We start from the raw sequence: 13,026 nt of genomic DNA, 5'->3' as shown, positions 1-13,026 counted from the left end.
TTTTAAATCAGGCTCTGAAAATGTATTTACAGTATCATCTAATTTTATAAAAGTCCCTCAGCACCCCAACTTGAACATATCAATACAAAGGTGCTCAATACCCAAAATGCTCATCCTACCTGACATATAGGAGCACCATGTTAATAAATATTCTTTTCTCTGTTTCTCATCTAAACCTCACCTATTGGCAACTCCCAACACTTTACTCTTTCTTCTATACCTTGCTATGTGGGTATCTATATAAAGTTACGGACTCGACATAAAGAATATCATCTCCATCTGTGTCTTCTATAAAGGAGAGTTTTGTGTCAAATATCTAATAGAGGCATTATACAGACATTTGGTTCCATACAAAGCAATTTTAAAGCAACCAATTGTTCGTGTTTGGAAGGCTAGTGGTTCTACCTCTTACTAATGGAATGGTCTCGGAAAACTTACCTAACTTCTCCAAGTCTCATTTCTTCTGTAATAAAAATATAGTATTTACTCGACAGGATTATTGAGGAGATCAAGTGGAGAGGGTAGAAAGCATATAAAATGCCAATCAGTGCTGACAAACAGTAGATACCACCCCACTTCTTCTTCATTAATATACATATCTGGTACATAAATGCGTTGCTTATCAAATTGGAGTAATATTATTCTTTAAAAAAGAGAAAATTCAAGGGCTTCTAGTTTTGTCTGAAGTTATCACTATAACCAAGAGAAAAGCATATGAATTTATTTAACATAAGTTTTGTATAACATGAGTCCTCATAAGGTAATGAAGATTCAAACAAGTGGCAAAATCGAAGCGCTTATATAGCAGGTTGAAGGAAGACAGGCAATTGTGTAAAAGCAAAATACGAGGATACTAAAGGAAGATAAAATTTATTTTAGCAAGATCTGTTCGTACAGCGTTCTCTCAGCCTCAGCTCCTTATCTCTGGTGATAGAAATATATCTTTCCTCCGGGTATAGGGGAAGATAATTTTCATATGGGATTTTTTTCTCCTGCCTTCAGGAAGAAAAGGGTAGGTCAGAGCGCCTTTCTTATACCTATTTTCCAAATGCTTTTAATTCAAAACAATCTTTATGCCAAAGGAGCATATTTGGGGGCATCATGTTCTACCAACTTTCACTCTCATATAAAGTTTAAAACAAAAAAACTCAGAAATTAAAAATCAATCATACCATAAAACTAAAAAAAAATTTAATTAACATGAATTTAATGAGATTGATTAAATGTTGCTTTGTTGTCTCTAAATCACAAGCTGCAATATGATTATGACAGTGACACAACAGCACAGATTCCCTTGATTTAAACATTCCTTCAGTAGAGGGAGCTTGATTGACTCCTCCTCAACCTTTGGCCAGCTCCCTTAACTCAAACTACTGCAAAGCCTATATCAGTACAAAATAATGTACTCGCTATGGAGCAAATGCATCCTTTAAGTATTAAATATCCTTTTACATTTTTATCACTGACTAGAAGTATAATTTCCCTGATCTAAGATGTCTTTGATTTTTAGATACATCATTATTTTACGTGCCACTACAAAAGGAAAACAATATTTCTAATTAAAGTATGGCACAATGTTAAGATGCCATCAACTGTCAGATGCATACTAACTTCAGCAATACCAAACTATGGGGGAAAGAAGTCTATATTATGATCTGTGAATACAGTGGTGCTATTTTGTGCCATAACAATTTAACCTAGCACAAAATTTGTCTCCCAAGTCACCAGTTGTTTTCCAAACATCTCCATTTTTATCCTTTCAAGCCCAACTTACTTAACTGTCCCCCTTCGTAAAACTTCACCTGAGCACTGTTGCCTATAGAAGTTTCCGCATTGCCGGGAAGGGTTTGGCCATGATTAGAGGCTGGTGGTTTTGTTAGTGTGCCTTTGTTTCCATACATCTTAACTCTCAAAATAGATCATAAACTCAAGGATGTGATACATTTTTTTTTTGCTGATTAAAACACACTTTATTGATGAAACACAAGTTGAAGATTAAGAAATGTAAACCAATACAAAAGTATAGTTTGTTTATGATTAATCTGCTGTCAGTTTAGGAAGAGAGTAAAAAATATCTCAATCTAGGTAGCAAGATGGAATCAGTAAATGCTTTCTTTATACAAGCTCTGGTATTCATTAATTCGTTAAAATGGTCCAGCCTAAAACCAACCACCCCAAGTAACATCACTGTTGATGACCCTTGATAGTCATTATCCCAAAATAAGAGCTGAGAGGATCTCTTTGCCATGTAAGCACAGTGGAAAACAAAGAATTTACAAAATGCATTGTTCCCAGTGCACACTAAAAAATGCTTTCGATATTGTTTGGGACCTGCCCCTAATTAGAGTTTGGTCAATACTTTTAGGACTTTAACTTTCACCACCAGATCATTGTGATTTGCTAATGCCTTGATTTTCTTAACACACACTCCAGATTCTTTGAATAAGAAAAAAAGTGAACTTCTGCTGAATTCTTTCTTAGATGACGCGAGCCCTTCGTTTTTTATGTTGTCATTTATATTCTCAAATAGTGTAAGGATGTTAAGAAGAATCTCTCTGTCCCATTCTTTATTAAAGAGGGAAATCAATTCTGATGGGACTTTACAACTGACCAGCTCCCTGGTCATGGCTGGATTTTCAGTAAAGTTTATAATTAGTTTCATAATCTGAATCTTGGTGAAGTAATTTCCCAGAAATAACAAAGCGAAAAAGTCTGGAAAAGAATAGGAAAGCAAATGTTGGTAATGATTAGTCACAGTCATATTGGTCAACAGTCGTAGTCCAGCCATCTGCACAGCTGAGTCCAAGCGACAGATCATGGTATCATCACATACTTGGCTGATGTAGGTCTTAATCTTTCCCTGATTTTCAGCATTCACACTCAAGTTATTAAGGGCATTGTAAGCTTTTTCCCTGATAATAGGATCTTTCGTTTTTATCAGTTTTGCAATAATTGGAAGACCACCCAATTCACGAATAGCATTTTGGTTAAAAGAATATGCGGCATTGTTACCCAGAGTGACCAAGGCTATTTCTTGAATAAAAGGATCATTTGATCTTTCCAGGATGTTAAGAACCTTTTGAAGGTCAGAAGCACCCAGAATATCGTCAATCTTATAGGGAAAGTTGAACTTGCCCCTACGAACAGGCCATGCGGTGGCTGGAGTCCTGGTGCTCTTACCTCGAGTTCTTCCCTTGGTTTTTCCACTTGCCCTACTTCCAACCCTCGAACTCCTGGTGGGATGGCAGCCTCCACCTCTGCCTCCTGGGCAGGGTAAACTGGGTGCAAGTGTCCTGTTCCCAGAGATAGTGCTCAACCTGGCACCTCTCCCAGCTTTTGCGCTTGCCTGTTCCTTCAGAGTGTTGAAAAGGGCTTTAGCCTTGGCCTCTAGACCACCTCCACTCTGGACCCCCACCTGGGCTGCTGCCTTTACATCTGAACCACTCTGGAGTTCCATGCCCACCTCAGCCTTGACCTTTGCTTCACCCTGAAGTCTAGCTCCAGTTCCCATCCCAGCATTAGCCTTAGCTCCTTTCCCAGTCTTGACCCCAGTCTCTACAATATCAATAGATTCCTCCTCCTCGTCGTCTTCTTCATCATCGCCATCCCAGATTTTCTCACTCTCGTCTCTTCCCCAGGTCAGTCTGTACACGCAGTAGCAGGCTCCAGCCCCAATCACCACACCAGCGGCCACGCAGCCAGCTTCCCGAGTACGGCCCATGCCAGGGTGAATGTCTGAGCCAAATTCTTAACAGGGTGGAGGAGCAGGATTGCTCTGGCCCAGAGGACTGCTCCTATGTTGGGGACAGTCTTCAGCCACAGCTGGCAGGCCTTGTTGTAGCTGCTGATACAACAGAAGCTAGGAATGAAGGAAAGATTTAGGGCATCAGTCTCCCTGTTTTGTGCCTTTACATGCCCACAAACTGAACTACAGACCAACAAATGGATGAGGACGGGACAGGGACTCAGAGCTGGATCACTGATTCCTTTCTTCTCCTGGGAAGGTAATTTTGAAAATGTTCCCCACCTCCAGATTCTCCAACCTTTTGTTCAACCGTTCCCACCACTCCCGCACGTTAAATTTAAGGTCTCTGATCAGTTCCGTACCTCCCCTACCCCTTCAGATGTCCTGGGGTAGCGGCATCCTGACATACACCGGTGCAGGTCCAGGCAGTTTCTTCCTTCTCTCCCTTGCCTGGAAATCCACTGTGTCCTGCAAAGCTGCATACAAAGGGGTGGGGAAGAGGATGCTGAATGCTCAAGGGAAAGAAGGACCTCATCCTGGATGGGCCACACTTCCCTCTCTGGAATCTCTAGCCCCTGTCCTAAGCAGCCCAACCATCCACTCCTCCTCACAGAGGTGTGTCTTTGAAATGCATTATCTCCCTTCCCCATCTCCTTTATGTCTTTCAATCTTCCACCCGACCCCACCCTATTGGAGTCAGTCACTTCGTTCAAAAGTGACACCACAGCCCCTTCCCTGTAACAAAATGGATGGTGGCGGAGAGTGGAAGACAGGCGAAAAATGCACAAAGGTCTCGCACTCGCCCTTGCCTCCGCCACCCACACCATCTCAGAGTTACCAGGACACTCATCCCTCCATCCAGTATACCAACCTCCACTGCTCTGGGGCAATTTCCCTCCTCCTTAATCTCAGTTTCCCCCTCCTCCAATAAAACCTAAGGACTGACAACTCTGGGACTGAATGACTGACGAACGGAGTGACGCCCCCCCCACCCCCCCCACCCCCCCGACACTGTACTCTAAAGAATAATCTGGAGCAAGATTATCCCCACCCCCACCCACTTCGGGATTCTCGAGACACCCCATCCCCCAGCCACTTCCTTCTCTGTCCTGTACCTGCAGAGCACTTGGTTTTGAAAGCCCTGAAATGGTACGAAGTGGATGGGGGGGGGGGGGGGGTGGAGGCGGTCCAGGGGCCCGCTTGGGGCCCGCTCGGGTTTGCAGTCTTTGCAATTCTCCACCCCCAAGCATCCCCAAATAGTGCCACCACCCTCACTCTGACCTACTTTTTCTGAGCAATTTTCCCCTTCTTCCTGCTTCTAGGGTTGAACTGGCCCTGAAGTGCAAGATCCACAGACGCACAAGCGACAGGACAGAGTCAGCTAGGCGGACAGAAGAGCACTTCAGAGAGTCCCAACACCAGCTTTTCCAAATTCAGGATCCTGGTTGACAAATGGATTTCATCTTTGGGCCCCTCAACCCTACCCCTACTTCCCTGGGCTCGAGGATATCAGCCCTCTTCTGCCCGCCGTCCCTTAACCCACTCCCGCAGCCCCCACCCTCAGCAGTCGGCCATTTTCCTAGCAAAAACCACACCCCTTTACCCCCTTTGGAACAAATGGAAAAGGAGGCGGGCCGAGGGACTAGGGAGAACCTGGGGAGCCAAAGGAACCCCCCCCCCCAATGCATTTCCACCCCCAACGACAGCCATTTTCCCTGTGGGCCCCGTCACATCCTTTTTCCTACATAAAATAAGGGGAAGATAGCCGGAGTCAGAAAAGGGTAAGTGAAGGCAAGGACCTCAACCATCCCCACCCCTCCGGGGACTGCGGGGCCATCCCACCTTTACGTAGACCAGCAGGGATTCAGAACAGATTCTTTACTCGTTTGCTCTGAGTGGTACAGCGCCCTACTACTGCAAGACACGGGGAATGACAGACGCACAGCCCCAAGACTCTGACTTGGTAGATGCCCCAGCACACAGAGCAAGAATCTTAATAACTGCCCTTCCCGATTCAAGGCACAGGATGCCAAAGTTTCCGACTTCCTCCCTCTGGTCTGGGGTCTCCCCTGGAATCCAGACCCCGACGCCCACCATTTTTTGTTCTTGGGTCTGGGATAGTGCAAGATTATAGAGAAAGCAGGCGTTGTGCCTCTTTGGTCTCCACCCTCCGCTACCCGCACCGCAGGGGTCCCCAAGGCAGTGCCCATCCACACACAGACCTGCTGGGATCCAGGCAGTAACCTCCTCCTCCTTCCCTGGCCACCGCCCGCCTGCCCTCGGGGCAAAAACGAGCTAGTAACCGGACCAAACCAGGATCAGGATTAGAAGGGCGTCTGCAAACGTCGGCTCCGGCTCACGTGAGGACCACGTCACCCAAGAGTTCAAGACCCCAATTACCACTCCCACCAGCAGTGCGGCAGGAGCAGGCCCACCCCTTTCCGTCCCGGCTACATCAGGTCCTGCCACTCATTTCCTTCTGCCAATCCCAAGGACCGAGGAGAGCTGCTTGAGGCTGGAATTTGCTTTTCTCTGGTTAACAGGGAGAAACTGCATCTGTTCCCTTGTCCATTGGTCTTTCTTTCCTCTTTGAGGAATAGTTTTTTTTTTTCTCTCCTTTCTCTACTCGCTATCCAATTGCCTCTCCCCTTCTCTCATGTTCCCCCACCCCCAGCCCTGAAGGGCCAGCATTCTCCCTGTACTCCTTTATGAAACGGGAGGAAAGATCTCAGAAAAGCATATACGTAGTGGGAGTGTCTTACTTTCTTAAACTTTCCTGCTCATTTTTTTAAATCAGTATTGCGTTACTTTTATACTGAGAAAATAAAATGATCCTATTTTTAATTGAGAAAAGAATTTAAGTGGGAGGGAAAACCTGAAAGGCCTCGTTAATTACATTACACGTACATATAATACAAGAAAAATGTTTCTACTGCTTACAACCAACTAGCAGCTTTCAAACATACTAACCCGTTTAAAAATTGAAAATATTTTTCATATGATCTATGAATTAGTCCACAAAGAGATCTAATCTTTAGTCGTTTAATTTGGGCCATTTAATGTAAATGATCTACTCCTTTTCCTACTTTTGAATCAACTTAGAATTTGATAAAATAAAAGCAACACAATCCTGTCTTGTTTGATTAAAGAAAGACATGTATTTAACGTCCCAAAGTCTTGGCTGAATGCTGCAGGAACCCCTTTTGATTTGATGGCTGAACACCTGCCCCTAGATTAGATTCCAGTCCACTAAGGCAGAGGCAGTTGAGGGTGTGAGGAATGTAGAAATGGTCTGGTTTCTTGGCTTTGTCAAAAGAGAGGGAGGAAGGTGCTGCCCTCCTGCCTTTCCTGTATTCCAAAACCTCTTATTCCCTGCATTCAGCTTCTTGATTCTGTTGCTCACTCTAAAAGTACACATGGACAGGTGACCAAGAAGGTAAATGCCACCCTTACTCATGGGACCAACTTGAGTAACTGTCTTTGGCTTCTTCCCTTTCTCCCTCCCCCCTCCCAAATTCCCTCAGGGATGTAGAAGGGACTGCTGTTCCCACATATCCCTGCAGCTGTGGGTTTCCACGAAGAAGAAGTGATTGCTGGCTGGAGGAAGCACTCAGGTCTGCCTGTTCTGCCCTTGATCTTGGTGCCTTATTAACATTGCTCCTAACACCGTCTGCTGCTACCACCTGGCTTGAGAGGCGCAGCCAGCTGGGCCTCTTACCTCTGGCCTCCTTGCCACAGGGCACCCAGGGAGAACCTAGCCTTGCTGTAGGGTCACTGCCTGCAGCCCACACCCACTTTGCTGCCCCCTGGCCAGATGTGTGCCCAGGCCCCAGGGGTCTTCCCCCTGACCATACTGATTAACCTGGAGTAGGCTTTCTCAACGAGCAGCCTCTGTGCTGTACCTGAAATTGTATTAAAGCTATGCACATACCTATGTTCATTTTAGTGCAGAGAGGGGTCATAGCTTTCATCAGATTCTCACAGGCATCTATGACTTAAAAAAATTATTAAGAACTACTTGCCAGGAAAAAAGTTCTATCCCCTGAATAAAAATAAAAATCTCTCTCTCTCTCTCTCTCTCTCTCTCTCTCTGTCTTCCTCCCTCTCTGCTCTGTCTTTCTCGTTATACACATTTCTTTTTTTAATGTGCAAACAATGCAGAAATGTATAAGGTAGAATGTGAAAGTGCCCTGCAATTCGCGTTCCACCACCAACCACTTTTAACAGTTTCCACCTTTCTTCATACAAATACAAAAATACAAAAAGTATATGTATGTATGTGTCAAGTTCCAAGTTAAACAACAATACACAGAATGAAATGGCTGACATTTAGTGATATAATGTGCAATGAATCTGCACTTTAATTTGAGAACCAACATCTTTAAAAATTGAGTCTACCTATGTTGATTTTTATGATCTCCAACAAATGTTGTTCCTTCAGGTAGGTTATACCCATTACTTGTAGAGTTTATTCTTAGGTATTTTGTTGTTTTGTTGTTTGGGGGGATGACATTCCTTTTATGCTTCTATTTGCTACCAGATTATTGCCTAAAGAGAAATAATTATATTTATTTTTAGTGACCTTTCTTAATATTTCTGATAGTTTTTCAGTTGATATATTTGGTTTTTCTAGGTATGCATATATAATCATCTGCAAATGATGATTTTTAAAAATTTCCTCTTTTCCAATATCTATATCTCTTATTCTTTCTTTTTCTGCATGTATTGCATTGACCAGAACCTCCAGAACTATATTGAATAATGATGATTGAGGGCCTCCCAACCTTGTCCTGAAGTAAATGGGATTGTCCCTAATATTTCACCATTTAGTGTGAGTTTACTGTTTGTTTCTGATGTGTTCTCCTGATTTTGTGTGTGTGTGTGGGGGGTGATGTAAAAATCTGTACTTTCAGGGTGCCTGGGTGGCTCAGTTAAGCATCTGACTTCAGCTCAGGTCATGATCTCAGGGTCATGGGATTGAGCTGCCTCCCCACCCTCCCCCATTGGGATCCCTGCTCAGTGAGGAGTCTGCTTGTCCCTCTGCCCCTCCCCCTACTCATGCTCTCTCCATTCCCCCCTCAAATAAATAAATCTTTAAAAATAAATAAATAAAAGCTGCACTTTCATAACCCTTTTTTTTTTCATAACCCTTTATATAAGACTGAGAAAAATTCAGTTGTCCACATCATAATATTAGGAGGGAGAAAGAACCAAAGAGAATTGCCATAAACCCTGTGCTTATTGTGAATATGTTAGTAAGCAAAAACAGACACTGATTCTGCTCTCGTAGTGGAAACAAGCCTTAATGAAATAATCACACATACAAAACAAAAAAGTATTGTCAATGAAAGGAACATTATTAATATAGTAAAAGAAGTTGCAGAGTCTGGGGATCAAAGAAGACTTCCTTGCTACGGGGGAGGGGGGGAGTTTGAGATGAGATGAAGGAAAGCAAGTACTAACTAGGAAAGGAGGAAAGTAGAAAATAAGAATGTTTAAATTCTCCACCTTTCTGATAACCACCATGATAATCCACACACCTGAATCCTAGGATAAATCCTGTGAAAATCACTGTTAACTTTTTATATATATCAATAACAACTATATATGTGTGTGTGTGTACACACATATATATGTAGGTACATTGTATGTGAGTGTATATACACATATAACTTTTAAAGATAATTTTGGGTCATAGAATGCAAACTATCTGTTCACCTAATATATTGTGTACATTATTTTATCAGATAGAATAATATCCTTTAGTGTGGATTTACCAAAATTTTACCAATGTATTACTGATTGATATTTAGTCTCTTCCCACACTTGATCTATTATAAAAATGATAAGCTGGAGACCTTTGTACACATATATTTTGACAATTGTGACATTACTTCTTTACAATAATTTCCTAGAAGTGAAATCACCGGGTCAAATTAGATGTTCATCTTAAATTATATCCATGCTGCCAACTTTCACCTCGTAAATTGTGACATATATATTCCATGTTCTACTCCAAAAATTTTCAGTTTCTTTAATTATGAGATTAAACATCTTCTCATAGGTTTGTTAACCATTTGTATCCCTTTATGAATTGGCTTTCCCCATTTTCCCATTACACTTTTCATCTTTTTCTTTTTTAAAAAAAGATTTTATTTATTTATTTGAAAGAGATAGAGAGAGCACAAATGGGGGGAGTACAGAGGGAGAAAGAGAAGTAGACTCCTTGCTGAGCAGGCTCCATCCCAGAATCCTTGGATCATGACCTGAGCTGAAGGCAGATGCTAAACCATCTGAGCTACTCAGGTGCTCCTCATCTTTTTCTTATTAATACATAAGAACTTTCTGTAAACTATTGAAATGAGCTCTTTGACTATTATAAGTGTTATATAAATATATTCCCAGTTTATAATTTTTTTTGGACTTCTGCAATAGGGAATTTTTAAATCTTTATGATACAAAATTTATCGATTACTTCTTTACATTTTTGGGGTTACGTGTCCTACTTAGGAAGGCCTGTATTTTCTAATTTTTATATACTTTTTTTAGTTTTTAAATTTTTGACTCATATGGAATTTTTTGTTGGCATTGCTTTTGTTACCATAAGGCACCAGCTATTTTACTCGCCATTACTTTTGGACCATTTGTATAAATGTCAACATGGTGAATAAAGCAAGTAATATCCTAATGCTATTGTGAATGCATTTTCTCCAGCTTTATCAAACACATGAAATTATTTTTTCCAAATAGCAAATTGTCCAGTGCCAATTATCAAATCATCTTTCTCTAGCTCACTGATTTAAAATGTCACCTTTATGGGGAACCTAGATGGTTCAGTGGTTGAGCATCTGCCTTTGGTTCAGGTCATGATCTCAGGGTCCTGGAATCGGGTCCTGCATCAGACTCCCTGCAGGGAGACTGCTTCTCCCTCTGCCTATGTCACTGCTTCTCTCTGTGTCTCCATGAATAATTACAATCTTTAAAAAATAAAAATAAAATGTCACCTTTATAAAAAGAAAAGAGAGAGATGCAAAACAAAACAGACTTTCTTAACTATAGAGAACAAACTGAAGGTCGATGGAAGGAGGTGGGAAGGGGGACGGGCTAAATGGGTGATGGGTATAAAGGAAGTATTTACTGTGATGAGCACTGGGTGTTTTATGTAAGTGATAAATCACTAAATTCTACTCCTGAAACTCATAATACTACACTGTATGTTAACTAGCTATAATTTTTTTAAGGTTTTGTATTTATTCATGAGAGACACACAGGGAGAGAGGCAGAGACACAGGCAGAGGGAGAAGCAGGCTCCATGCAGGGAGCCCAACTGGGGACTGGATCCTGGGACTCCAGGACCACACCCTGAGCCCAAGGAGGCGCTAAACCACTGAACCACCCAGGCTGCTCAACTAGATAGAATTTAAATAAAAACTTGAAACAAAAATAAATAATAAAATGTCACCTTTATCAGAAGCTAAATATAGGGGCACCTAGGTGGCTCAGTGGTTGAGCGTCTGCCTTTGGTTCAGGTTATGATCCCGGGTTCCTGGGATGGAGTCCCGCATTGGGCTCCCCTCAGGGAGTCTGCTTCTCTCTCTGCCTATGTCTCTGCCTCTCTGTGTCTTTCATAAATAAACAAAATCTTTAAAAATAAATAAATAAGCCAAGTATCCACATATATTTGGATCTATCTTGATTCTCTATTATGTTCCTTGAATCCGTTTTTTCTTTTTACATACCAAACTGCTTTAATTATAGTATCTTTATAATATGCTTTAATATCTGGGAGGATAAAGCCTCCCTAAATCACTTTTTTTCATAATTTACCTGCTTATTCACATGCATTTATTTAGACATAAAATATATTATTTTGTTACATTCCCTTAAAATCCTGCCTCCTAGAGCATTGCTTGGCACACCACAGGTTATCAATAAATACTTGTTGAATTAATGAATAAGTCTTGCAGATTTTTTGTTAAGTGTATTCTTAAGTGGCTTACTTTTTTCCATGGCTGTTGTAAGTTGAATCCTTTCTTTATGTTACATTTTCCGTTTATGGTTTTTATATACAAAAGTGGTTGGCTTTTCAAACTGTGGAAGGAGCCACAATGTCTTCCAACAGATGAATGGGGGAAAAAAAGTGGTTGGCTTTTGCAGTTAATTTTATAGCCAGCCTCTTTATGGAATTCCTAAAGTTTCTTTTTTTTTTTCTTTTTCAAAGATTTCATTTATTTATTCACAAAAGACACACAGAGAGAGGCAGAAACATAGGCAGAGGGAGGAGAAGCGGGCTCCATGCAGGAAGCCCGATGTGTCACCCGATCCCGGGATTCTGGGATCACACCCTGAGCCAAAGGCGGATGCTCAACCAATGAGCCACCCAGGCATCTTGAATTCCTAAAGTTTCAAATAGTTTTTAGTTCATTCTCTTAGATTTGTTCCATTTGTAGTAATGATCTTGTCTCTTCCTTTCCAATATTAATATCACATTCCCTTCTCTGATAATTGCATTAAGTAGTAACTTCCAGAACAATGTTAAAAAAGTGTGGAAAAACTGGCATCCTTGTCTTTTTCTGGAGTTTTATGAAAATGCTTCTGGTGTTTGGCCCTCAAGCCTGAAGGACTTCTTGGTGAGAACTAGGGCCATGGAAGAAGGACTTGCTGCAGGAGCTGAAGTCTTAGCCTGTTACTGCCAGTATACTTATCAGCCGTCACTACCAATAAAACAGAGGCAAAATCAGTGAGGGAACAGGGAAGAAAAAAATTGTCTTCTCTCTTCCTCCAAAGTCCTGAAAGTGTATTCCATTCACCAAATTCAAAGAGACTTCACCTGGGAATGATGCCCAGGGAATACAATCCATGGGAGTCAGCCTCCCAGGGCACAGAACAGGACCCAGGGGCAAGAAATTGATCAGGAGGTGAGGTAAAATACGGGATAACCATCGCTTTAGCCACTCAGCATCCATTTTGCTCTTTACTCCAATAAAGAAACTCTCATCTCCTACAGGGAGAAAGGGACAAGAAGACCCAACAGCCTCTGTACTGTCACTGAGTAATGTTAATTCATATCTCCACCTGAAGCCTAATGTATAACAACCATCTCCAATATTTTTCACATATAAGAGAAAGGAAGGAAAAACTAATTATCGACAAAAATACACCTAGCTACCACAGCTCCCCTCAGTAGTTGGCCATGAGGCCAAAGCCAATAATACATTTCACATCTCCCTTGGCTTTTCACAGTTCTTTCCCTGATGTAGTGACCCTAACCTTCAATCTTA

At 41.8% G+C, this 13,026-nt stretch overlaps 1 protein-coding gene across 2 annotated transcripts; it reads right to left on the bottom strand.

The window, feature by feature from the left end:
* Nucleotides 1–1,943: 1,943 nt before the first annotated feature.
* ARMCX1 (armadillo repeat containing X-linked 1) lies at nt 1,944–12,425 on the bottom strand. Of its 2 annotated transcripts, XM_026006608.2 has the most exons (4): nt 5,968–12,425; nt 5,031–5,186; nt 4,108–4,221; nt 1,944–3,859 (listed from the first exon to the last, which is right to left on the bottom strand). In XM_026006608.2, exon 4 carries the CDS (start codon nt 3,719–3,721, stop codon nt 2,342–2,344), a length of 1,380 nt encoding a protein of 459 aa, XP_025862393.1. In that variant the 5' UTR covers nt 3,722–3,859; nt 4,108–4,221; nt 5,031–5,186; nt 5,968–12,425; the 3' UTR covers nt 1,944–2,341. The 2 variants fall into 2 exon arrangements, with proteins under 2 accessions (XP_025862393.1, XP_025862392.1); XM_026006607.2 differs by lacking the exon at nt 5,031–5,186.
* Nucleotides 12,426–13,026: the final 601 nt, after the last annotated feature.

The sequence above is a fragment of the Vulpes vulpes genome, chromosome X, assembly GCF_048418805.1.
Source record: "Vulpes vulpes isolate BD-2025 chromosome X, VulVul3, whole genome shotgun sequence".
Taxonomy (NCBI): Eukaryota; Metazoa; Chordata; class Mammalia; order Carnivora; family Canidae; genus Vulpes; species Vulpes vulpes.
Note: the sequence above shows the minus strand (reverse complement) of the source record. Positions and strands in the feature narration are given on the sequence as shown.